This window comes from Semicossyphus pulcher, unplaced genomic scaffold (assembly GCF_022749685.1).
Source record: "Semicossyphus pulcher isolate SPU_LCO1_2020_fin unplaced genomic scaffold, fSemPul1.0.p SCAF_12, whole genome shotgun sequence".
Taxonomy (NCBI): Eukaryota; Metazoa; Chordata; class Actinopteri; order Labriformes; family Labridae; genus Semicossyphus; species Semicossyphus pulcher.
The window spans coordinates 3,799,371-3,826,979 of record NW_027211626.1 but is presented as its reverse complement, the minus strand read 5'-3'; the positions used below and the strand labels follow the sequence as shown (position 1 = coordinate 3,826,979).

The window sequence follows — 27,609 nt, the reverse complement described above, 5'->3', positions numbered from 1 at the left end:
CTGCACCTGAGTTGAACTGTAAATGATGCTCAGCTACTCCACAGGTATCACAGAGTGAAACATTAAGCTTGAAAGTAGCATAATACCCCCCCTTTAAAAAAAAAATCATATTAGATTTTGTTTTTAATGCCACTCAGTGTATTATTACAGCGTCTGTAAGTGACCCTTTAACCGCACAGCATCACACCTTTAATTGTCGTACACCCCCAATAACGACCTCTCTCCCTCCCCCCTCTGCTGACTGAAGGTCAAATGGCAGGTGACCACACCCAGCTGGAGTTCCATAACATTGAGACGGGCATTGTGACAGAGAAGCGCTACATGTCCATTGTGCCGTCCAACTTTATCGGCCACCTGCAGAGCCTCTCCTTCAACGGCATGGCCTACATCGACCTGTGTAAAAACGGTGACATAGATTACTGCGAGCTCAACGCCATGATCGGCTTCAAGAACATCATTGCTGACCCCGTCACCTTCAAGTCGCGCTCCAGCTACTTGACCCTCAATACCCTGCAGGCCTACTACTCCATGCACCTTTTCTTTCAGTTCAAAACTACCTCCTCCGACGGCCTCATCCTGTTCAACAGCGGGGACGGGAACGACTTCATCGTGGTGGAGCTGGTCAAAGGGTGAGTAGATACATACATACTTACTCTGAATTACAGTAGATCGAGTCACATTCGCTTCTGCTACACCTTTAGGTGCTTCCACTGGGATTTTTTAGCAAGAATTTGCAAAATGTTGACTCGGCCCATCCAGTCGAGGCAGCTGTTCAACATGAGTCTGGTTCTGCTCGAGGTTTCTGCCTGTTGAAAGGAAGGTTTTCTGGCACTGTGCCAAATGTTGCCAAGTGCTACTCTTGGTGCATTCATGCTGGGTCTCTCTCTAAATAATATAACAAAGAGTACGGTCTATACCTGCTCTTTTTGTAAAGTGTCTTGCCATAACTTCAACAACACATTCAAACTGGGCCCCTCCTCCCGGGCTCTTCGTCACCAGAATCTGATGCTCACTGTCTTTAATGCGAGAACACGCCCACCCCGTCGAGCTAACACCGACAGCATTATGGTTACCTTTGCGCTAACTTATTAGCTTGTCCTACCCGGTTTGAGGCACCTACCTGTCCAACGGAAAGAAGGCCAACTCTGCATCGCTCTTTCGCCATGTTCGCCGGTCTGAATGGGGCCCAGTTGCAAATTTCAACCACTCCCACACTCACCTATACGCTGTGATTGGCTCAGGGAACCACGACAGCACCCCTCCTGAAAACGTCCCATGCAGAGCAAAACAACAGAATAGATGCAGAGGGAAGGGTCTCACAAGGGTCTGCACACACACTCACCAACACACATGTATAGAGGCTCATAAGTGATGATTTATATTATTATATTTGTAAAAGTGTATATGTTATTTTTCTAGGAAAATCCTACTTATTATCCCTTTAACTGAAGTAAAAGTAAAAAAGTACAGACTTTGAAATCTACTCTGAGAGTGAAAGTAGAGATAGCCAAAAAAAGTAGTGTTCGTAGTAGTCGCTTTTGACTTGAATGTCTTTTACATCTTTCACATCATGTCACAGCTATCGTGCGCGGTGCGTGCAATGTTGGATACATGAAGGAAGGTGTTTCACCTTGAGCCTGCAATGATGCAAAATAAAAATGCATCCAAAGCTAAAGCAACAAACCTGTTTTGAAAATGTACAGATATGTGTGTAAAAATGTAGACGATAAAAGGAACTGTAACAAAGCTTCCCCACTCTCTGATTAGTTTGTTCTTCACTAGATTTGACTTCATTTTTGGAGCAGAAAACATCGTAGTGGTGTTTTGTACTGCCCTCCCCTGGGGTAACTTGTCAAACAACAGTGTTGCCGGTTCTCTGACAAGTTTTTAGGGGAATTTGTACATGAAGTTTGATTCGGTGTGGGCGGCTCGGCTGTTACCGCTGAGAGGAATTATCTGTTTATGCTCCAGAAACTACAGCGCTCCTCTCCGTGCACACACATTACTGTATTTGTGGGGCAGACCTACCTGACACCAGGTGTAAACACCTGCAAATGGGAAAAAGTCAAAGCGGTAAACTGTGTTAAATTAGTTTTACAATCGTGTAGCAGGATGTCTATTTATGTAAGAATCTCCATATAAATGGATTACAAATTTAATAATGCAACTCTTCAAACTATATGACCAAACAGACAACATTCTTGACAGCTTTTAAAGCCATCACTACGGGAATTCAAATTCTTTCTTATCACCTCCGTGCCAGAATATTTACTGAAAGGGCTGTCGGCTATTACTGTTCTTTTTAATCTTCATGAAGGCACAACAAATACCCGACATAAAAGGGAATCAACTGCACAAGGGTGTGTTTTCTTATTGCTGAAATGCAGCTATAGAATGACCTTCTTTTAAGTAACGCCTGGAGTGAAGGTATTATTCACTGTGCTAGACATTAAAGTCATTCATTTTAATTAAAATGGGCATGCAAATCATAAATAGCCTGTAAACCAAAAGAACTTGAGACAAATTAGTTCAGCACAGCCCAGAACCTTTTGTTAACTCTGCAACCTGCCAATTACTTAGCTCCTTTCAGACAGCTGCTCCTTCTGATTCCCTCCTATCTGCACATGCGAGGGCACATGCACGCACTCGCTCCACTTTCAGAACTTCAATGCACTTTTCTTCTCGTTCAACTTCTAAAGTTTCTTATTCCTTTTGTAGTTTTAGGCATGTGGTCTGTTAACGCTAAAACTACTCACTAAATCCACGTATATTCTTTGATTTAGGAAGCACTTACAATGTTCTCTGTTTTTATGCTTTCATGTCCTTCCATTCTCCGCCCGCCGTTTCATCCACTCATGTTGTTAAATGTCTGCTTCCAGCTACCTGCACTACGTGTCTGACCTGGGAAATGGAGCCCACTTGATCAAAGGCAACTCAAACAAGCCCCTGAACGACAACCACTGGCACAATGTCATCATCTCCAGGGACACTAACAACATGCACACCGTCAAGATTGATACCAAGGTCACCACGCAGGCGACCACGGGAGCCAAAAACCTGGACCTGAAGGGTGCGTAGGTGTAGCGAATTTATATATTTTTCTACTTTTTATTAAAGTGGGGCAGCAGCGGCCTCGAGGTGAGAGAGGCAGGTTTGTGACTGAAAGGTTGCACCCGGATAAACCCTGCGGGGATGGAGGGGGAAAAAAGCAATGCTTGGCCCGTACTTCATTACCACCACCGAGGCGGCCCTGAGCAACGATCTCTACCCCCCATCTGTTCCACAGCCAGCGTGAGCGCCGTGCATGTGGAGCAGGGAGTTCAGAGAGAAGACCATTTGTGCTTCATTTAACAAAAAGGGCTTTGAAATAATTAGCAGCTGACAACATGAAAAAGCTTTCTGACTGGAAGGATATTTCTCCAATTCCACCTTAAAAATGTATTAATTGTTATTAAAACCTGTTCATGAAGCTGGACACATTTCCCTCTTGTGGTCACCCCCTTATTGTAGTTGTCATCACTAACTAAGGCCAACAAACTCCTCTATTTATAAGTAAGGAAAAATCTGTGCAAGCCAAATCTCAAAAACTGATGTGCTTCTTCCTTTTCTGCACTAAGCCTCATACTCTATCGAGCGTGGCACCACCTTTTATCTCCACTAGGGGTCAGTATTGTCATGTGTGTCATTTCTACACAGGTGACCTTTACATCGGCGGGGTGGCTAAGGAGATGTTCAAGGAGCTGCCAAAGCTGGTGCATGCCAAGGAGGGTTTTCAAGGCTGTCTGGCATCAGTGGATCTGAACGGGCGGCTCCCGGACCTGATGTCGGACGCTCTGGACTGTGTGGGGCAGATCGAGAGAGGATGTGAAGGTGAGGAATCTCTCAGCCCTGCTGCTCTCAAAGGTTTTTTGAGACCTTGTTGTTACAAGTGTGAGTTTGATTGGTTTGATGATTGACTGACACTTATCAAGAGTGATCCAAGCTCGCTGATATAACAACAGAAGCTCACACTGGTTTCCCCTCAATATCACACAACTCTCCAGAAGGGTCATCGCGACGCCCTGCTCAGGATTTTCTTTCACACTCTTGTCCGACAAGGACACATGCACAGTGTGAAGCACACCCAGCGAGGCACCCACACTGCCAACCTGTGGCACATGATTTAACATCCATAAAGTGTGTTAGTATTCAGTTAGGATGCATCAAACCCTGACACTCCTCCACAGGCAATCATTTCTGTTTCACTTAGCCATAATCTGATTATTCTCTCTGCCATATTTGTCCTGCCAGTGTTATTTCCCATTTTATCCCCATTCTGTTTTGCTCTATGCATACTTGCTGGATCTGAGAGTTTGCCAGAAGCAATCCTTCTGAATAATGTATGAAGCCTTTGTTGCATGCATGAATATCATTTGCCCAGTCTAATGTGTGCACCACATCCAGAGACAATATTTGATTTATTTCTCAACTTCACTCACTTAGTTTAATTTCACAATTCATCCACTCTTTTGCTATTGAGTCGTCAACCGCTGATCTTTTCATGTTTCAACGTGACAAATGTTGTCAAATCCAGCGCCCGGTGCGAGTCCGTCAAATCTGCTGCTTTGTGCCACACAGTGTCAATAGCCGCTCTCAAAGGAAAACGGCTTTTATGGTGACACATTCAATGAACAGTACTGAAGGAGTCAGGAGGTACAAATAGCTGCTGATAGAATCCGACTGCAGCAGAGTCCATTTTAAAATATGCATAAGAGGAAATATGATCACTGAACAAAGCAGACAAAGCAAATCCACTTCCCGTAATCCTGACTTAACAATTGCATGCTTTTACTTCATATTGCTGATGCCACTTTGAGAGCAGCTGCAATTACAGTTTAACTTAACCCGGCCTCCCCTCTGGCTCCTTCTGAGGACAGACATCCACCTCAGTCCCGTCGCTCCTGCTTCAACAGCCTGTGTTTCTGTTACTCCGCCTCTGAGCTCTGGGTGCTTTACTAACAGCTGGTATGCTCTGCCTTTTCCTTTCCCATTATTTTGCTGACAAAAGTTGCATTGATGAAAGCTGACTTGCAAGGTAGATAGCTTTGTCTGTTTGATACAGAGTCTGATGTCCCTCCCTGCCCTCCTTCTGCATCTGAAATGCCTCTGCCCCCCCTCCCCCCCCACACCTCCCCACAGTCTCTACCTCCACACCTCCCGACTCTCCCTGAGCAAGATGACTGCCGAGTTTGAACTCACCCACCTGCCACATAAAATGGACTTCAGTCCCATAGGAATACAAGCATCAGTTCCATCTTGTATCAAAGCCTATGGGGCTCACATTTTGATTTGCACTCACACACTGTGTGTTGATTTATTGGACATATCTTTGGTTTTTTACTGTGATTATTATTATTTCTTTTTTATTACATGTAAGAAATACTTTTGCATGACTTGAAACAGTCGTAATAATCTTTTCTCCTGCATGGATTTCCTTTTAGGAAGTTTGAACTCAAAGTTCAGTTATGTTTTATGTTTTACATGAAACTAATCATTGTTGTTATGAGTCCCGTGTTTATAAATGCCATATTCCGTACACAGTATCAGGTACTCTTTAACAGCTTTGTAAGTAAAAGAATATAAACCTTAGTCAGCCTTTTAAGATTTAACAGTTAAAGGGCATTAAAGGGTAACAATTAGCACCACTTGTAAAAATGTACATTTAAGTCTGATGCATCTGATAAATAACAAGCAATATAACTACACTATGCTAACTGTATTTTGAATGAACATGGCTTTAAAATGAGACTGTATGCCTTACATCCCAAGCTGGAAACACTGCTTAAAGCAATAATCTCTCGTCACTATCTATCGCCGAATGAGGTAACACAATGGTGACTGAGCGATGGTCCACTGATGAAAGCTTTGCATTTGCAGTATTAAGGAAAAAATCCCAAGCGGCGCCCAGTTAGTGATGCGTCTTCCATCAGCCAGCAGTGGTTGGTCTGCCAGAGAGGGTAGGCGGAGCTAAGCGGCTGCTTTTCCGGTCCCTGCAAGTGTTGCGAGTAAACAGTAATCTACTATGGCTGAACAAACAAAGAAAAGATGGATGACTACAGATACAACTTGAAAAATAAGTGAAAATCCAAAGAAAAAGAAACAAATTCGACGCTCAGATGAAGCAAACAGTCTAAAAAGGAAAGCGACCGTCAGCCAGGAAAATCAAGAGTTACAACCGGAGCCAACCGTGGACGTCACACATGTGACACTGTCTGGATATCTGGGAAGTGTGCTCCCGCAATTACCGTTTATCACCACAGGTGGCGCCAAAAGAAAAGAAACTGAGATCTTCGAGATAACTTTAATGTAAAAACATCAGTGGATGTGTATCCTTATCATTAGACGCGTAACACCATAAATCAAGTCTTTTATAAGCAGTGGAGTGATGACTGTATCATGTTATTAGATGTGATTTAAATGTATGTGTTTTTTCAGGAACAATTGTTATCAAGACTCAAACTGTGTTTTAGTCTCGTGGCAAAATGTCCACTGCTCAGAGCATATTTATTTTTTGTATTTTACAGCCTTGAGTGGGCTACAGCTAAAGTATAACTATTAAGTGGTTACCATAGTTACTCTGAGTCTGAGCAGCACCTACTGTGGTTACACTTTATTCAGGAACAAAAGGAGGATGTATAAGATCAGACTGTAATGTACGTCTGCATTCAGCAGCTGAGCTCATTACAAAATCCCTCTGGAGTCGACAGATACACAAAACACAATAAATACACAGTCAGAATGAGCACGCGGCATCAAAAAGGTGGATTGGTAATCATGGCTTTAAAGGGGAGCTTTACATGCAGGCAGAGGTATTCAAGTCATTACTAAGGTTATTTATAAAGTTATAAAGCTCATGTGTCATAAATGTAGTTTAAGTATCCAGATGTGGATCAATAAGTTATAGGCCAGATTGACACAATAAACAGCCCAAAGCCCAAATAATGATATATTAAAAAATCTTATAAGGTAATAAAGCGATTACATTCATCCATACTAACCCTCGCCATCCCATTAACATTTCTCCATTAACTGAACTAACTCAGCCTCCTGTCACACAGACAGTCAAGCCGATAAGTACTCGGCTGTACAGACTGTACCGTCCGGCTGACTGACTGGAATAATGGACATAAGTGCACAAGCATGAAGGTTAAACATGTTACTATAGGAAACGGTTCATTCAGGCCCAAAGTGTTAACCTGCTGCTTGTCCTACGATCCCACTGGACTGTGCTTAATACAGGAGAGTGAGACAGGTAGCAATCTGACTGCACAAACCATCTTCACACGTGGTCAGGGATGTGTGACCCTTTGTCTTCTGCTCTGTGGTGTAACGATCATCAAGGGACATCATATCTAAGTACAGTTTAAATACACGCTAAGTAAACTGAGCTAAAGCCAGATATAAATGGGGGCAGGTCGATGCAATATTCTGTATCCTGCTGTTCTGCAATATAAATATAGAAATCACTAATAGCAGTTTAATCCAGCCGTTAAAATTGAACTTATTTATACTGTTTTTGTGCACGTGAGGTTTTTGTTGTGTCTGTTCGCTGAATACAATCGAATTCATTGAGAGTTCAGGCAGGCAGTTGGCTACAATCTGGCAATTTGTCGCAGTATTTGTAGAAAGAATACAAAATGTGACTAAACACACAGTTGTTTGTGTTTGCATAGCATATGTATGTTTGTTCTGGAAGCTTCCATTTGCAGAAGCCTATTGTCTGTAGTTTGTGCGTGACATTTAATTTCACTGCGGAGTCAATCTGCAGACTGCGCTGCTTGTTATTACAAAAGTCTGCTCACCAAGTTGCTATTTATCTCCATATTCAGGCCCCAGCACGACGTGCCAAGAGGACTCGTGTGCCAACCAGGGCGTGTGTCTCCAGCAGTGGGAGGGCTTCAGCTGTGACTGCAGCATGACAACATTCGGAGGACCGCTGTGTAATGATGGTAGGATTCAACTTCCTGCTTCTTTCAACTCAAAGTCGGAATAGTTTTTATCTGCTTTTTCTTTTAAAGAAGCAGATTGTGAACATATATTCTAGTTACCTTTTTGGACCTCCGTGTCAATCATAGTGGGTCTTCTTTATTGAAGCATACACACAATGACAGGCCTCGTACACATCGCACAGCATTAGATAAAACTCATTCCATCTGTTAAGCTAATTAAATGCATCCAGGAAAATCCTGGCGTGAGACGTTTAAAGGTGGGTGTTATCATCAACAGCAGGGCCATTTTTATCCTGTGCGTTTGTACTCCAGCTCATTAGTGTTTCCTGTGTCTGTCTTCTTTATTTGCGTCCTCACAAAGCGCGACTTTCGCCAGAAATACGACACATTCGCTTTGAAAACTCTCCGGTCGAAGGCCCAACTGTGCTGTGAGCTTTCACTGGTGACTGATGTGTCGTAACTCGCTCAATTAGGGCGAATGTTGACATGAGTTTTCTATAGTTAGTTGCTTTGAATACATATTTTCTTCACTGACAGAGTGGAGAGCTGCTGCGACTCTGAAGACCAGGAACTTTTATGTGTGAGACAGTTGGCTGACAGTTCAGAGAAAGCTCATTAAAGTTTGAGAGATAAACCACTAGAGGGAGCAACAAACATTGTGTTCTGATTAATAAAACATCAACGTCGGGTCAATCAAGCAAAAAAAAATTAACCGGAAATGCAGTTATTGCAGTTTCACAGGGATGTAATCGTTTTAGCACCACACTTACTGATACAAATTACAGCCTCACACACACCACAAATTCCAACTTACTTTGAGCCACAAGATGCAGTTTAAAAGTTCTGTGATATTAATCTCTGTTAAAGACTTAAATTGGCAAACGGTTTAAGTGTGCTCATTAAATCTAAGCTTTTGAGAGGGCGAGGGTAATGTCTGCACCACCTTTACAAAATGGGCTACTTTCTTATGCAAAACATGCACGGGGGGGTTTGTTTGGTCATTATTTTCTTCTGCAGCGGTTCACACAGTAAGGGGTGGACGGGCAAAGTGCTGAACTGCATTAAGGAGAAAAGAACAGAGCGGGCTCTCCGAGGATGGCACAAAAGCAGACGAGAGAACACCATAAATGTTAATGCATTCTGTGTCACTTCTACCGGGATGATAAGACCCCAACTTTTGTTATCAACGGGGAGTGTTAATAGATTCCTGTGAACATATCTGCAGCCTATGATAACACTAAAAGGATTCTTGTGTCCATGAGATGTGGGCCGAGTGTGGCTCGTACTGATCCCGGCCCTCCTTCCTGCACGTTTTACTCTCCCTTTCATTTCTCAGAAAGTGTTTGGATCAACAGAGGAGTGGGGCTTTGCTGGAGGTGTTGGGGGATATTTTTTGATGGCGAACTCCTCGTGAACCTTCCTTGTGCATTAACGGAAGAGAAATGCAGTTCTTTTTTCCCCCGCCTTTCTTCCTATCATACATATTCATCCCGAGCAGGTCCATAGAGCTCATTTACAGCATTGGGAGCACAGCGGCTCATAAGACATGTATGCATGTATTATATCTACCTGCTGAGTCTTTTTACTGGTGCTATTCTTGTTATTCCTGCTGACCATACAAAACAATAGGACGGATCAATGTGCATGCCCAAGGGATGCAAAATGTAACCACAAAAATATATACTTTCCAAGAAATCCGTTTCACTGATGACGAACTGAAGTAGTCGTCAGAATGGTGATGCAAGACATCCTCGCTCTGCGGAGGGAATCTCTGAGAAGGAGAAATGAAGCTGGAGATGGTTGGGTTTTATCTGTGTTGATGGATTGTCATGGGGATAGAGGAGGAGGAGGAGGGGAGCGGCAAAAGAGAGAGAAGCATCTCTGAGGAAAATATCACTTTTTACTGGGCGTATTTGCATAAGCTGAAATGCAGGCAATTTACAACAGAGCAATGGGTCTCCAAGAAAGCATCTTACATGGGGAGCTCGCTGCATTTTCCCGATTTCTCTAGTGGGAAGCCTCGGCCCCCTGCCTTCTCACAAGGAGAAAAACTCCATTTCACAGCCCCTGGCCCTGTAACATTTACAGCTGTCAGTCACAAATCATGAGGGAAATAATATCATATCTGATATTACAATACCATCTGAGGATGCAGTCGCCTGTACACTCGGTGGGAAGCTTCACGTGTTGTTGTTTCCACTGTTTATCATCGGTGTATCATCATAAAGCTGAACTGTGCTGCCCTCAATCTTCAAACAGATCCCAAAACAGTTTGAGACAATAACAAACGAGTTAAATCATTTAAGACAGGTTCAATTTTTATATGTAGAAGTTACATTGTGAATTAAATCAGGACAAATAGTAGCTCTCATCCATCCATCCATTATGTTTACTGCTTATCCTGTTCAGGGTCGCAGGTAGACTGGAGCCTATCCCAGCTGTCATTGGACGAGAAGCAGGGTTACACCTGGACTGATCGCCAGTCAATCACAGGACTGACACTCTGACACTACCGTAACCGAAGTGTGTTTGAAAATATTTTGAGAGAAATTTTCCGCTCTTGTCCGTTGTGCCCGTCTCTGATGGAGATGCTGCTTACTTACAAAAGTGCATGCACACCCAAAGATCTAACGCCAGAGGGCCTTCTATGTTTTATGGAAAGCGAATGTCAGCTGATGTGACGTGTTTTGCTGTTGTTGTTTACGCACGCCTGTCTTTTTAAAATCATTTTCTGTTCACACTGACATCTCACCTGGGTCACATTCTAAAATAGATATGAACAGTGACCCCAAAATGATCCGAAATGAGCCCAAATCGGAACTGAGCATGAAGGCCTGCAGTATGAATGCAGACAAACTTTCACACTCGACCAATTTTCAAGTCACCGATGAACCTAGCGAGCATGTCTTTGGACTGTGGGAGGAGGCTGCAGTACCCGCAGGGAACCCACGCATGCACGGGGAGAACATGCGAACTCCACACAGAGATCGGGATTCAAACCAAGCTTCTAGCTGTGAGGCAACAGAGCTCACCACTGCACCATCGTGCAGCCGTCAGCTCTCATAGCTTTCCTTGGAAACAGCATATTTTAGTATAATAAGTATCTTGAGATAACTTTGGTTATGACTTGGCGCCATATAAATAAAAAATGATTGATTGAAAAAGTTTACTTTCTGACTATATTTTTTTCCTCTGTGGTTTATAACAGAGAGAAATGGGTTTTCAAATAGTTCTTTTTAAGCAACTGAAGTGAAAATCACTGCTTTGCAATTTCTGGCCACATTTCTTTCCAGTGTTTTTTTTTCCTATGGAGGATGCAGACAAGTAGTGTAGTAGCAGTAGTAGTAGAGTATTAAAGAGATGGAAGATCACAGTTGTGTTTTATTGTATCTCAATTTCATCCTTTCAGTCAAGTAGAGGATGAAATCATGCAGTCAGTTACCAATCACTGTGGCTTTGTCTTTATGAGAGCATCTTCATAGCTCATCTTTTTTTAGTAGTTTTCTCAGTACTCACTATTCCACTGTGTAAGTATCCCTACCTTAAATCAACAGTCTTTTTGGTTGAATTTATTCATGTTTCCTCGTACACTCTGCACTGGGTTTCATTTTCCAGAGCAACCCTCCATTTCTTGTCCGTGCTGTGAGCGTGTTATGATAAAAGTATTTGAGCAGCGCTGCACCCTTCTCTGCAGAATGATTGGCGAGATGATGACACAGATATAAAAATAATCTTCAGATCTTTTCTTCATCATCTCCCAAACACTTCTCACCAGCGATGTTCCAGTGGTTTTTTTGTTGTTGTTGAATGAACTGTGGACAGGGTGTCTAAGAGTTGTATTTATAGAACCAATTATCTCCACTGGATTCCTGCAGTCAGTGAAATGAGGAGGAATAAAATACAAGCCATGCTGGCCAGGATGAATCAAATTTCTCTCCATGCATGTTAAATGAATTATGATGGTTGTGAATGGTGTTAAGCTTGCATTTGGTCTCGTCACTACAAGCTGGTTTTGATGCCAGGAGGAATAAAAAGGCACGTAGAACCATTTAAGTCAATGAATAAAGAAGGAAACCCAGACAGCATGTGTGTGTGTGAGTGTGTGTGTGTGTGTGTGTGTGTGTGTGTGGTGATGCCATTAGCACTGTTCTGCAAGAGCATACTAATGCTGGAAATCAGCAAAAAGCAGAACATTACCATTGCAGTCATCTTAGCTTAGAGTATATAATCGCCATATTAAATTTGACTCTAACTTCTTTTAAATGTATTTAAATGTATTTATGTCTTTGTGTTTTGCTTTGTATACATAAGTCAACCTAATTAGTAGGTCAATAACTCAATTACTTTTGCCTAAACTATAATAAAGGGGGGGTATTATGGTAATTTCAAGCTTCATATTTCACTCTGTAAATTATGCTAAGCTACTCCACAGATATAACTGTTAAAAAGACTCTGTGCAGGCCCTCATAATGCCTCTGCTTGAAACCACTCTGTCAGCTCTGTTTCTTTAAAGGAGCAATTCACCCCTGGAAAAAGCCGCTGTCAGTCATAGCTGGTGTTCTCTGTAATTGATAGAAGCAATAATATTTGAAATTGGTGCCATAGCTGTGGAGAAAGTTGTACAAACAGCTCATGGTTTCGCCCATTCTACATTCCTACAACACCCAGCGTGCATTGAGCTCCTCCCTCTGAAAGAAACGGCCCAGCAAGAGACGCTGGAGTGAAATACTTCAGTTTTCCAGTCAAGGACATTGATCACTGCAGGCAACGGCTCAGGGCGGTCTAGAATCCGAAATACGGCGAGAATATACCGGTGGATCGTCTAAAAAATCTTCAGGTCTGCAGTCTACATTTCAAACCTGACGATTTTGAACGAGACATGACATCGGAGGCGGCGTCCTAGACTGAGGAAGTGTAGGATAGAGGGCTCCCTGGCCTCCACCAGATGGCACGTTTTACGTAGTCTAGCAGAGGTTTTCCAGGGCCCACTGGAGAAGCAGATAGCGTCCTCCAAAGGCACAGAGCGAAATTGCATCTTTTTCAAACCATAATGGCAACAGCTCCTCGTGATAGCATGATAGGACTGAGGTTGAAAATCTGCGAACTGGTCCTATAAGAAACTCCATCCCTACAAGCCCACTCTCTTCTGATTGGCCAGCTCTTTATGACATCACAAAGTGAAGCGTGTAGAAAAAACAGTGTGAAACCTGGTGTTCACAGCAGCCTGCAGACTGAGCTGAGAAGCCTGGATAACTCCAACATACTTTTACCTACAGATTTGAAACATCACCCACGTTTAGTCTGAACAGCCAACATTGTAAAATTATATATATGTCTTAAAATGTGAAACAGCATAATAGCCCTCTTTAATGATTACATTGTACAATTATTAATCAGTCATTTATGTTGCTTTATTTTATTTGGTTATTATAGTCATACAAAGACTTTACATGTTTGATATTAGCGCTCTTAAAGCGACTGAAACACTGTGTGATGGAGGGTCTAATGTACGAGCTAATACAGGCACCGGAGAACAACACACACACTGAAACGTATACGAAAACAACACTAATATAAATGAATATATGTACAGCAACACACACAATTCAACATTCATAGACAGACGCAGAGAAAGTGTTTTCATGAATTATTCTTGTTTCTTTGACTTTAAATGAGATGATCACTGGCTGCTTTGGTGATCTTGTGGTTATTAGATTGAAGCCATAAAAGCATACTGAATTGAATTGAATTCTGACTTTGCTGTGAGGTCTATTGGGGTTTGAAAAAGTTCCCGTTTCATTGAGAAGCTGCCTCGGCGTGTGTCTGTGCGACTTTAGCTCCAGTCTAGACCTCCTGCGGGACTTTGCCTGCAGTGGTCAAGCTTCTGAGGGTAATGCACAGAGACAAACAGAATGGTGTTTGCTGTAGAACTAAAGTGGGTCGTGGAGAGGCTACAGCGAGGGGTCTGCCTGGCCTTCACGCAATTTTGTCTCGCCTGGTTGCTCCGAGCCAGAGCTATTAGTGCCATGTCAATATTGTATCAACAATGGAGGTTGTGTGCGGGGCTGGTCTCCATTGTCTCTGCCCGAGGGGCAAAGACGAGCCCCTCTCACTTGATTTCTAATGTGTCTGAGTCAATGCTCATTCTGGTGGCTTTGTACCTTGAGAATAGCCTATCTGTGCCTCAGGCTCAGTATTTACTATGTGATCTGCAAGGACATGGCTCTGATTTTTCTTAAGTACGTACAGGAGGAAGTAAATAATCCTATTTTTATCATGTGCGTTCTCATCGTGTAGTCTAAAGACAGCTATAACACGGAGGAACCCAGTAGCTGTTGCATCAGCCCACAAAGAGCAGAATTCAGCTAAATATTTTAAGACTAGATGCTCAGAAACTAAGAATTCGAAGAAAGTTCAGAAACAGAAAATCAATCCCAGGAGTGCTTGACTTCAATGACAATCGCATACTTAGCAGCAAAGGATCCGATCCAATTCTCCACTTTTATTTCCCCATTAAAGCGCACTGTAACTCTTCAGGCATATTCCTAGAATTTGCTTTTCATATAAATGAGGACACTTTTGTTCCAGTACAGTCGTGGCCGCCCTCCAGATTCATGCAGATAAACACACACACGAGCACACAGGCAGCCAGACAGTAGAGCAGACAGTTTAGTCCCCTTCCTTTGTGGTGGCCTGTTTCCTTGCATGCAAGGATTAGACCACTTAGTTTGGTTTCAATCAATACGAGGGGACACCAAGTCCAGTAGTTAGGCCAAGGGGGGATATGAAGCGCTGGAGTAAACAGCATGCTGTCACATGGAAGTAATGTCCTCTTTGCCCTGGCTGCGGCCCTCTTTTAATGCAGCTCAGCGAAAAAAACATCAATTGGTCTGGAGATATTTGGGCTGCAGTGTGTATTGAAAGCCTGGCCTAGCTTTGAGCAGCCTTTGTGCCCCGAGATGTGAGAGAGGCAGTCTTAAGTGCTTCAGTGCATTCACTCCAGCGACCATTCTCCTAAATGTGCACACATGCTAACAAGAAGCACAGCACGATATAAAGTTGAACTGATTGGTGGAAATGCAGTTGAACGCTTTTTAATTGCAATTCATTGTTATCAACTGTATCGCTACATGAGCCTTGAAATAAGAAAAAATTAATACAAATAAATGATTATGTAGTTCACTTTAGGGGTATACGGGCTGCACGGTGGTGCAGAGGTCAGTGCTGCAGCCTCACAGCTAGAGGGTTCCCAGATGTAGCGGGCCTTTCTGTAAGGAGTCTGCATGTTCTCCCCGTGCATGCGTGGGTTCCCTCTGGGTACTCCGGCTTCCTCCCACGGTCCAAAATCATGCTCGTTAGGTTCATTGGTGACTCTAAATTGCCCGTAGGTGTGAAAGGTTGTCTGTTTCTGTGTATCAGTCCAGGTGTAACCCTGCCTCTCGCTCAATGACAGCTGCAATAGGCTCCAGCCTCCCCACGACCCTGAACAGGATAAGTGTTATAGATAACGGACAGATGGACTTACGGGTATGCATGCTACATATAATGCATATGTGACACAAGTATTCTGGTGATATATTAGTTCTTCTGCTAACAAATCCATGGAAAAACCATAAACAAATTGATCTTTCTAAGAAGTATTGTAGCTGATATATCTCACTCCTCTATGCTGAGAGCTGCATCGTTCTGCAATCAGAACCACATCAATAAGCCATAGTGTGGTTTAAAGATCGATGAAGACTGAGAGTTTTTAGGGGGTTTTATGACATTGAGAAGTGTAGAATATCATCAGCCTTAAAGGGATAGTTCAGATTTTTGGACACTAAGTTGCGAGTAGTGTAGTGGATGCAAAGCTATTAGCTCACTCATCGAGTCCTGGCCGGTTCTGAAACCACAAAGTTTTTTTTGGCACTTATTACTCTCTTGACAAATCCAGTATCACTACGCCTGCGGCAGGTTTCTCAGGTAAGCTGACCGAGTAGCTGTTTCATGTTGATTCTAACTGGTTCGCGTCACCGTTGAAGATTTACCTTTTGCAACAGATCCAACGGGACATCTGCATGAACCTGAATAATGCTGAACTCTAAATGTATACAATATTTCCCCCTAGCATCTATTTCCTCTTTCACTCTGCTCCCTCCACCTCCAACTTAACATCACTGGTGGCTATCCATCTATAAGGTCTTCAGTAATTTCCTCATGCAGATTGAAGATCTGAATTTAAATGGGTTTCTGTGCCAGGAAGCCGTGGCCATATTTGGCTAAAGGCTGTTGGCATGGAAACCAGGTCCCTATTCCTCCTACTGTGGATGCTGTAATATGTCTGTAACCTTGCCCATGCAGTGCTCTCTCAGCAGGGAGTTGTGTAGAATCGCTTACATCTTTTAGCGATCTGGGTAGAATACTGAATCCGCATAAACTCGACTTACACACACACACACACACACACACACACACACACACACACACACACACATGACTGATGGTTAAACATAGAATACAGCTGTGAGCATGCATGACTCTCGCTTATTATAGGATGCAGCCGCACGCTGGCACAGTAGCGTTGTTATGGAGGAGCAGCAGTGTCTGACATATGTCGGATTGCTTCATAAGACCATGCTGCTGCTCATACAGTGTGACCGAGGTGCGGTGCGCACTCAACGACACAAAGTCAGTCGGGGAGAGCTCTTTTTGTGCTCTGAGCGTTAACAGTGAGTCAATGAACAGTATGTGGTCAGATCAGAGTTTAGCACATTTAGTTATCTTCATTGTGAACTCCTCTGTAATCAGAATCTCATCTCGAACTGATTGCGGTGCAGTGAGAGCCTAATCTTTGAGGTGGTTTTTATTAATTGGTTGCCCGGAGGTGTTTGTTGACAGGAAATAAGAAGCTGTTTCTTCTTCACAACACAATACTAATTAAAGTGCTGACTAGAAGACAGACTATCTGCTAAAGTACCCTGCTGGGTGATACACTGACGCTGTGAGTATTCCCCTCTCTCGTAAAAGTCAGACTATTGAACATGACACCCAGAGGAACTGTGGGAAGAATTTTAAACATCCTGCTTGCTCGTACTGAACTATTTAAGAAACTTTGGAGTCCTTCTGACGTATAATTAAAGAGAAAATTTGAGTTTCAGTTCAGTGAATTGCAAATTGAGATGCTGACAGACTTTCTATTCAGAAGTATCAGTTTTTTATCGAAACACACGAAGCACTGGATGTTCTGTAGATAGAAACAAATCAGAGATAATGATAGTACACATCGTATCTGTGAGTCCATGACTATGAATGTTAATCAGCCCCTTCTGACAGACAGAAGGTCAGAGGTGACAGTACAGTAACAGGATATGCAGAGGAAGGTAAAGAGAGCAGAATATCTCAAGAAGAAAGACGGTTTTCTTTTATGCACGTTAACTTAAGTTCCAGATGAGCCAAACTAATCTACTGGCTCATTACCGTCATTGGCGTAATGATGAACCTATAATGTCCTCAGCAACATGCCGAGCTCGAGGTTGGGCTGCGCGGAGCTCCAACTGTGACCGCTGATCACAGTTAGTCAAACAGGATTCTCGTGCACCAGCTCCTGCTGTGACATTGACACGTTGACAACATGCCACATGATGAGTCACTGAAGTAATGAATTGTGCGAACATGCCACATGATGAGTCATTTAATCGGATTACTTGTGCAATCAAAGTTTGCCAACCTTAGCTCTCCCTCTTTCACAGCTAACCAAAGGTAAAGGCAGTAAGGATGTGACTGCATGTATCAGGGGTGGAGGAGCCGCAGTGCTGCTGTTTAAGTGTAGCATCATGAACATAACCATGGCAGAGCAGCAGGATTCTTTTCATTTTCAATGACACCGCTGTGTTCGCTCCACAGGGGGTCCTGTTGCAAATGGATCAGTTTTTGTGTTCAAATAGTTTGGCAGAAAAGTTGTGGCTCTCATTTTTGAGCAGTGCAAAGTTATGAGCAAAATAATGGAAGTAAGTTCACACAGCAGAGAGAAACATTGTGCCATTCTTCAAATTTAACAACAACAACAGACATTCAGATATTAAAAAGGAACAAAGACAGGTAGAATAAATGATGAGCTATAATGAACTATAATGTGCATGTAGGAAGGTAAATGTGCATGTTTTAGGCTGGAAGTGCTTCTTTAAGGTTAAGGGAGCGTATAGGTCATATTAACAGCAATGATCACTTGGTTAAGATTTGGGAACAGTAACAGTCATGCTGTCATAACAGTTGATTGACTGTCTTTAGGATACATGGAAACAAACAGCAGTCAAACTTCAATGTCTTGTTGACCCCTCCATCTGTCCCGACTTTGTCTCTCTATAACTCCTGAATGAACCTAAAACAAAACAACAGGTCACATGTTAGGGCCCTTGCTGAAATGACTAATGCTGTTACTCCTCTCGGGAGAACAGCCTCACCATTTGACTAAAATGCTAAAAGAATGTAATCGATATGAAGTAGGAAATTAATTTTTCACAGCAGTACATTTATGCTTCAAAGAAGCAGAACACTCATCCCGTGGTGTCTTAGGGAGCATTCAAAGTCTGTTTGTTTGGTCAAAGATCAAATTGTTCCAAAGTTGTATTTTGCCTCGAGTTTGGTAAAACTCCCTGAAGTAAACAAAGTGAGAGAACACACTGATCAATCACACTCAACATGATCGCAGACTTTAATGTTTTGATGTCTGAGTTTATTACTTTTAACCGACACCGTTCCACAGATCGATCAGTTCCATCTCCTTTAGTTTTTCACTGAACAGTTTGAACACCTCCGTGTTCTCGTGCGTTTCCACAAGCCTTTGTTTGGTCGCCCATATGACTATTTCCTCATCGCTCCCCCACGTCAGTCCTCTACTCATCTCGCTGTATGTCTCTGCAAATGGTAGCACCCGTCAACATACTGCAATGCACAGTTTTATGGTTTGCTTCCTGTATTAGGTCCTGCTTTAAGACCGCTTACGTTCTCACCAGAATCACACCGGACCGTGGTTTGTTTAGAAACGGACCAAGACCCGTCTTTTTTAGCGGACCATGGCCGGTTGTTTGGTCCACACCAGAGTTTGATTCCGGCGTTCACGCCACCTAAACAAACCGCACCGAGGGGACAAACGCTCCAGGGTTCGGTTCAATCGGAATAAACAAGGCTGGTGTGAACCCGCCCTTAGACTGTGATTCTCCTTCCGAGTGGATTGTACATCTTTTCCTGAACTTGTACCCTGTTCAAACCCTGGACCATGCTTGTGCAAAAAACCCCTTCGTCTAAACTAAGAGACTGGAGAATCAGACATGGTTGATAGATCATAGACTTTTTAATAAGTAATAAGGTGATGCAAAACACTATGAAAACAATGTACTATTCCTGAGATATATTTACAGCAGCACCTGAATAAACTTGAACAATGTTGTCACAAAGCAAATCAAAGAGCCTCTGTTTCAAAAGGCACTTGCCAGACGGTCTCCACAGAAAACAAACAACTGCTTAGTATGTCTGAGCAGAGCCGCGCACTCCAACTCATATTAACAGTATGCTCATAGGGCCGAGACAATGCAAAGTCTCCTCTCTTTCTCCATCACGGGGGAGGGCAACAGAACTTATCCAGCAGAATTGCCCTTGAGCTCGAGTAAAGTTTATACATATGAAATGCAGATTTTATATGTTGCACTATTCAGATCCTCTCCTGTCTGCAGACAGCTTGGATGGAGGGCAAACACAGATCACAAAGTCAGTCGCAGCAATAAAGCTGTCCCGACTTTAGAGAGGGAACCTGCTTGAAAGATATCTAAGACAGGATGTTTGACTTTGGGGGCTGTCACCTCACTACCTTTAGAATAAATTAACGCTTTCTTCAACTGGGAAGAACGTAACAGTGAGAGTTTCACTCATTTTATGTGGGAGTGGGTCATCTTAGATCGTCATTTTCTGTTGGCACAAGGACATAAAACTCAGTCAACCTTGCAAAGCAGACAACCGGAGTCACGCTACCTCACTTATTCTGTGTGACACACTTTTCATGAACATACACTGCGTGCTGTGCTTAAGGGTGTTGCCCTTTCATGTACCAAGCCTTCACTTAGAAACGAAAGCCTGTATGGATCTTGTAAGGGTCAACACAGGCGACTTGCTGCTTCACTTTTTACTGGATTTTGTAGCATGCATTCAGAGTTACCACCATGGAAAATGCAAGCATGTCTTAACTTTTGGAGGCTCAAGCAAAGTTAGGACCGAACAGGGGTCCCTTCTGACTTCTAAAAGCAATGTTCACACTGCCTCCTCGCTGTTGATCACATGGAGGACAGTTGCGACACATCAGGTAGCCTTTGCCCATAACAGCCCTCTCTCTAAGAGACCTTTTGAGACAACAAAGGCACTGCAGAAGGTGTTTCATCTCGCTCTTGTTGGGTGCAACCAGCCAGAAAACATGTCTGGAAGTTGGGGAGACTTACCCAGAATGCATTCTTCTTCCAAGCGACTAGAGTGTGTGTTGGAATCTGGTTTGTCACGTTACACATTTGGACTTTTCCACCTTCAGTGTTAAGCCCATCCAAACCTCACGTTCTGTGCACACATTGTTCAGCTGCTCCGCTTCAAATTGCTCTCTTCTTTCATGTCAGAATGTGGTCAGACGTATCAGCGACCTCGCCTTTGTTTCTTCCACGGGAGCAGGACAGTTTGCCCGGCACGGCTTTACCTTTTGTTTCAACACAACGGCACAATACTTCTTTTCAATACTCAGCCTTTGAGCGTGAAGCTTGTGTGAAGTACAACGTCTGCATTGTGCTGCAGAAAGGAGAGAGCCGCGAGAGGCCGACCCTTATTCATCTGTGGAAGTTCATCTCATACACCTGAGTCGTGTTTCTACAATGATTTCATGTAACTTGAATGATTGGAGGAGGACATGGGAATGAACAACACTCTGAAACGCATGGCGACACATCATGTTGTTGAGGTGCACTTAGAATGAAGAACACTGGGAGAGAAGAGAAGTAGTCGTGGTGCTCATTGATTAGACTTTGTGTCGGAAAGAGATGCTTCATTACACGACTGCATGTAGAAGGATGTCCACTCGACCACTCGCAGTGAAGAGAAAAGCTATACTGTATCTGATGATGTTTTAAAACAAGTGCGCTGTCGTATGTCTCTCTGAGGAGAATTGATTTTTTCTTAGATTTTTCTTTATATGGATTTAATTCCAGAAGTAAAGAACATCTTTCAAAGGGAGGCAAGAGGCTTTTGAGAAGAGTGTTTATAAATACTTTGCACACTCTTTGTTGTCCCAGTTAGCTGTTGCTCAGCAGCGTGGCTTGTTAAAGAAGCTGCAGACTCCTGATGAGAAACACAGTCTGTCCTTGACCTGATCAGGATGAAGCACTCTGCGAAGGAGACTGATCTACTTTGGACGGATTTCACGAAAGACAAACAGACAGTCAGAGACAGACACAGTGCCCCGGTGGCCCACTGCATCTTGGGAACTGTCAGAGGAGATAGAGAGAAAGCCTCCGGAAAGCTGCCGACCTGTGACCCCTATCTCTCTTACTGACAGTTAGGATTTGGTTTATGCAATTGCAGACACACTAAAAAGTACTACGAACACTTGTGCGCACACACACAACCTTTATTTGTACTGAGGTACAAGGATGTTTGAATGTTATTTCCTCCGTGCATGATCATTATGTGTGTTTAAATGGATTTATGGAAATGAATAACGCTGTTGTGGCATCGTTTTTGCATTGCGAGGGAAAAAACGGTTCATAACATCAGCCAGAATCTGAGGCATCCCTCGCCAGCAGAATCCAACGAGAGAAAGGAGCAAAAGGAGCCTATTGGCTACACAAACAGCTCAGTGTGCAATGAAGAAAATTCCATCTGTTTATCTTCCATATATGTGGTTTGAGCGCGCTCCAGCCGTGGTAATGGAAAGGATGCTGTGTGCAGTGTGTGTGCATGCGAACGTGTACATGGGTCTGTGTGTTTACGCCGAACACGAGCAGGAAACTGGAGCATTATTTGACTCTAACCATGTCACTGTGCTTTTATGATGATGAATTGTTGTGCAGAGCAAATTGTGCATTATGTTGAATGGTTCACATCTACATATTTACTTTAAATTAGATTTTTGTGCAACATAAGACAGAACCACTGCGCTCCCTGTGACCAACATGCTCAGCTAAAGATGCTGCAGTATAAAGGAAGAAAAATCAGAGCCAGTAATATTCACAGAATCAAAAGAGTTGAGCTGTTTTACCTTCTTTTATTAGCTCCATTGAATTCATAATAACGTGTGACTCATTAGAGACAGAATTAGAGAAAGGATGATTGAAAGTAGATGTCGAGGTTTTGGTTTCTTTGTTTTGCCCTGAGTGAAAATGAAGTCATTACAGTACAACGCTGTGCAGTGCCATTTGCTGATTTGATTTTACAACACTAACTGTGCATTATTTCCTATTAGTGGGCTGTTTCATCAGCTTGAGTGGTGTTATTTATGTAGTCTTCACAGCTTGCATAATGAGCAGTGTGTGCAGCACAGATCTCTATGTGCGATGCTGCATTTTCGGTGTAGCTGAGCTCACAGAAGACGTATGTATGCTCTAGTTCTTTGATATAATAATCATTGCCTGTGTGATTGCTGCACATGCATGAGCGATGGTTCATAGAGAGAGCTAATCACTTAATGATGAGGGCAGCCGCTGCTGTGCCGATAATTTAAACCCTGAGCTGCAGGCGTCTGCGGCACGAGAGCCACCAGGAGACGCTGCAGAACGAGTGGAAACCAGCAAGAGGATGCCTTTTTGATCCGTGGAGGTCAGAGTTTACTTCGCTCCCTCTAACTGATACAACAGAGCAATCTGACAGACAGGCACCTGATGTAACATCCTCTGCTAACACAAACAGCATTGACACTCTGGCTGCCCTCTGTGTTGAAATACTGTTGGGCTTGTGTGTTTGTATTGAGTGTTGACTCCCTGTATCTGCCTGTTCTTATCATGTCACATCTCAGGATGACTAAGACAGCCCTCTGCTTCTATTCCCGTACACATGGGCACATTAGCATCAGTGCATTGTGCGCTCCTCTGTCTCTCTCTCCCTGTAGCATCGTGAACCAGTTGGGATGAGTAATGACACGTTTTGTTTTCGCAGAATACTCCTACTGAATAAAGAGCTCAGGTTTAATATTTATGTCAGTTTATGAGAGGTAACATTAATATTAAATGTCTTTGTGGCAGAAGGACGACATTGTAGTGTACCTGCAGCAGCTGCTTGTTTCTTTGCTTGTCTCTTGTGTGCATCAAACTACAAATCTGACATGTGACCAATCACAGTTCTTCCCTGACTACTGCTTTAAATCACCCGGTGCTTTGAATCCAACCCTGTTGATCAAATTCAGATTTCGTTCACGCTCACTACAGAACTCTGCTCAGTATACCCCAGAGATAAAGGCCTCCAAATGCTCTAATTTGCAGGGACGCATATGTTGTTGTGCCTGACACAGATGTGTCTTTCCAGCACACAACAGGTACAGCCAGTTCATGCTTGGCTTGGCCTGCATGCTTGATCTGCTCTCAGTCAACAGTTGCATCTGATACACTAAACCGCACCTGATTAGAAAACAGTGTGCAAGCTGCTAATATGTCATCAGCATGCCACTGATCACGTTATACAGACTGTGAGACTGGATGTTATAATAAAGTGTAAAGCTGAAGCCTTTATATGACCTACAGTTACAACCCAGACCATCAGCTAGAAGTTATCTCGATAGAAAACCTGCAACCAGGTCAGATTCAGCTGAAGCGATTTACAGCAGGGAGACTGAAGTTACATAGTGAGCAGCAGGTTAGACTGATTAAAGTATGTAATCTTGAAGATATACGTTTTCACCTGTGGTGATAAACTGTAATTACAGGAGCACACTTCCCAGATATCCAGACAGTGTTGCCTGTGTGACGGTTGTAACTCTTGATTTTCCTGGCTGACGGTCGCTTTCCTTTTTGCCTTCATCTGAGCGTCGAGTTTGTTTCTTTTTCTTTGGATTTTCACTTATTTTTGAAGTTGTGAGATAAGATAAGATAAGCTTTATTGATCCCCCAAAGGGGAAATGTACTCGTTACAGCAGCTCACAAAACAGGTCAACTAAATAAAGTACTCCAGTGATAAAGAAGACAAAAAGTAGGTGGCAATAAAAAGATAAAAAACCATGATAATAGAAGGAATAACAGTCACAATATAATAATAATTCACACTATGTACACATTTTCTTGAAAAAGTACAGTTGTATCTGTAGTCATCCATCTTTTCTTTGTTTGTTCAGCCATAGTGGATTACTGTTTACTCGCAACACTTCGAGAGACCGGAAAAGCAGCCGCTTGTGATGTTTTCACGAAAATCAGACACCCAGTCTGTAATATTGCAAATGCAAAGGTTTTCATCAGTGGGCCATAGGCTCAATCACCACTGTGTTACCTTGGCGATACATAGAGACTTAACAGACATTTATTTAAATGAAAATCTTCCAGATTACGACTTTAAAGAAAGCAGGGAGAGATTTTCTGTTTGTGAATACACAGATGTGTACAGGACAGGATCAGCAAGGAGATGAGAAATAACAGCTCCTCACAGACGCTTTCACTAAATAACACATCATTAGATGATATGTTTTCTTTTAATAGCCAGTAAATATGAAAGTGGCTCTTGAGAAGAGAAACATTTCTGTCTAAGTGGTTCTAAGCACTCATCCCTCTCTGTAGGGTCTCTCTATGTGTGCTAAAGTGTCGCCTGATGGTCCTTTAACTGATTTAAAGGCCCTGCTCCAGTCGGGTCAGGTACTCTTAGAACACCCATCTGCTGCACTCCAGTCACTACTCCTCCAGTCCTCCAGAAATCATCTCATCAGCTCAGTGCACCACGGTCTCAGTCTTAAGTGAGTAACAGAGACTACCCTCTTCCTTTTATACTCCCTTTGCTCTCTGAGGGACTATTATACCCAAGAACAATTTCTCCTCTGGCTGATCATTTAGTTCGGGGGTAAAAGTCAGCCACACTTTCTGACAGATTTTTCCTTTTTCCCCATTTTGCTTTTTAATAACTCTCCGTGGCTTTGCTTCGTGTTTCTCACCTTTAAAAAGGAAACAAAGAGAGACAGAAAAATGTAGATCCAAAAGGGGACGTGTACTCAAAGCACCACATGCATCAGAGACTTGCACAGTCCTTTGGGGTCTTTCGTGGAAACAAAGAAGAGCTGTTTTTGGCTCTCAGTCAAGAAGGCGTCTCAGGAAGAGGAGTCAGAATGCAACGGGAAATTTAAAAAAAAACTCTTAAATGATAAAGTTTAGTGGAGGAGGATTTTCTCATTTTGTAGCCGCCGCTCTACAATCATCTGGTTAAAGGCGATGAGATCTGTAACTGAGCTGAAATTAGTTTAGGTCGAGGTCCCAGGTGTTTGCAGGAGGAATTTAGCTGTGAAAGTTTTCCCCAAAGCTGTGTGCACGGCCTCTGTTTGTGCTGCTCAGACTTCACACAGCCAATTTGTCGTAAAAAATGACCTGCGGAAAGGTTAACCTCCTGAAGGCGCTGGGTTTCTCGCAGAGGGGATCCGATAGGCATTGATCAGAATCCTAACAATGTATCAGATCACAACTGATTTTTATTCTGTTTAAATTGGAATCCTTGAAGTAATATGATGCAATGATGATGTTTTGTTGCCATGGTTGTTTATCATGTTGAATGTTATGGATCTTCTGTCAACAGAAGCTGCTGGCTTTGTGATAAACCTGCAGACATGGGATGCACTTTACAGTTTGGCCACTTGGGGGCACAAATGAACAACTAACTAATCATGATGAACCTGATAAAGGTATCACCTCACTGCTGATGTCATTCACTTCAGGTGCTGCATACTAACACAGAATCTCCATTAAATCCTAAATGTAAACTTTCAAAAGAAGGTGGAACAACGTGCACACAGTGCAGCTCTATTTACCCGAGTATCAAGCTTTTTACTTTGATACCTCATTCTGCGTCTCTGTGCAAGTTTGCAGCTGAAGACACAGTAAGTCAGATTGTTGTCCTTGGCAAGCAGCCCTGATAGATTGCCTTATTAGGTGTAATTATGCAGATTGCACTGCTGATAATTATAAAAGTGTAAACACATTCAGCAGGTACATTCCTTTTCACCATTGCAAATGAGAGCGGAGCTGCGGTTCCATGCTGCTGACTTTTTAGCGCCAGGTGGCTGCACCAAGTTATTGAGATTCTACAAGGTGAGAACAACACAGTAGCCTAATGTGTGCAGCAGCTGCTTTGTACTTCAGTCGCTCCCCGCCGCTCTATAGGAACGCAACAGCAGATAGAGAAGAGAAATAAGAAGTATCCTCATCTGTCCTCTGCGTGCCAGATGGCAGATTATATTCATCTTAGCGCTTATGTTCGTCTTCTAACAATTAAGTGTCTACTCTGTTCTTTTTTTCCTATGTTCAAATTCAGATTACAGCAACCATGCTATATATTGAGCCACTCTAATGTATGTGTACCCAGTAAATGGATCAAATGAATAGTTCGTCATTAATGTTCACTTAATTGGGTCTTCCTTTCCTCGAGGCGTCTTTCATTGTCTTCACGCGAACAGTCAAGTGCAGAAGAAAAAACGGAGAAGGACACATTATCCTCTGTGTCACGCTGGCTAAGTTGGCTTTCTTTGGGCATGAAATGCCTGTGTATTCCCTGTAAACCGTAAAGATCGGCTCAGCAGTGCTTACGTTTTTTTTTTTTTTCTGCCTGCAGCTTAGAACACTGCAATCGGAAGGGGAGGATGTTGAATGGCCAGTGTGCACACAGAAGTCGGCACACTGCAGCTGAGCCTTGTGCTCTCCAGTCCTGAACTCTGAACATTGAGCACTCTTCCCAGCTGAACCAGATTGTGTTTATCAGCAGGGCTTTTATGTCCACATGTTCTCTGCATTCCCGTCGCCCTGTGCTGCACTCCGAGTCTGCGATCAGCATTCCCTCTCTTTTGAGAAATGTCTTTTATTAGCAGGCGAGGCAGACTTGCCCGGATTCAGCACCCTCTCAGTGGACAGCGCTCAACCGCCAGCTCTGGCTGTGTGCGTGCTTTGTTTACGTATGTGTGTGTGTGTGTGTGAGTTAAAGCGCGTGCATGTGTGTGTGTGTGCTCATATGTTTGTGAGAGAGGGAGCGAGAGAGAGGGGGAGAGTTCCCTATGTGAGCTGCAGCATCATCACTCTTCTAAAATCTTGCTAACCACAGACTGCAGAGTCCAGTTGAGAATATATAGAAAAGCAGTTTTCCAGGGCGATGGAGAGCCGAGGATTGGGCTGGACTACTTGGCTCCTATTTTTGATATCCGCAGGACTTTTATCACACATTTTCCCAAAATTCACAGAGAGGGAAAGAAAAGGAGCTAGAAAGAGAAAAAAGTCAGGCAGTGGGAGAAGAGGAGGAATTTGGAGAGATGAAAAAAGTAGAAAGAGAAATGAATCTGGCCCGTCCTGCTGTCTCGTTGGTCTCTTTCTTCCTTTTTCTGCTCATGAATGTCCACACAGGAGAGTGGATTGAAAAGACTGAACAGGCAGAGTGGGGAGAGGTTGTG

General features: G+C 43.1%; 1 protein-coding gene across 15 annotated transcripts in view; it reads left to right on the top strand.

Moving 5' to 3' along the window:
• LOC138588539 (neurexin-1a) overlaps positions 1 to 27,609 on the top strand; it is a 301,786-nt gene that overhangs the window by 145,345 nt on the left and 128,832 nt on the right. For all 15 annotated transcript variants that reach the window (XM_069658720.1, XM_069658714.1, XM_069658708.1 and 12 more), the window contains 4 exons: positions 248 to 629; positions 2,880 to 3,070; positions 3,697 to 3,870; positions 7,869 to 7,988. In XM_069658720.1, the coding sequence (XP_069514821.1) occupies positions 248 to 629; positions 2,880 to 3,070; positions 3,697 to 3,870; positions 7,869 to 7,988 (867 nt within the window). The remainder of the gene's footprint in view (positions 1 to 247; positions 630 to 2,879; positions 3,071 to 3,696; positions 3,871 to 7,868; positions 7,989 to 27,609) is intronic.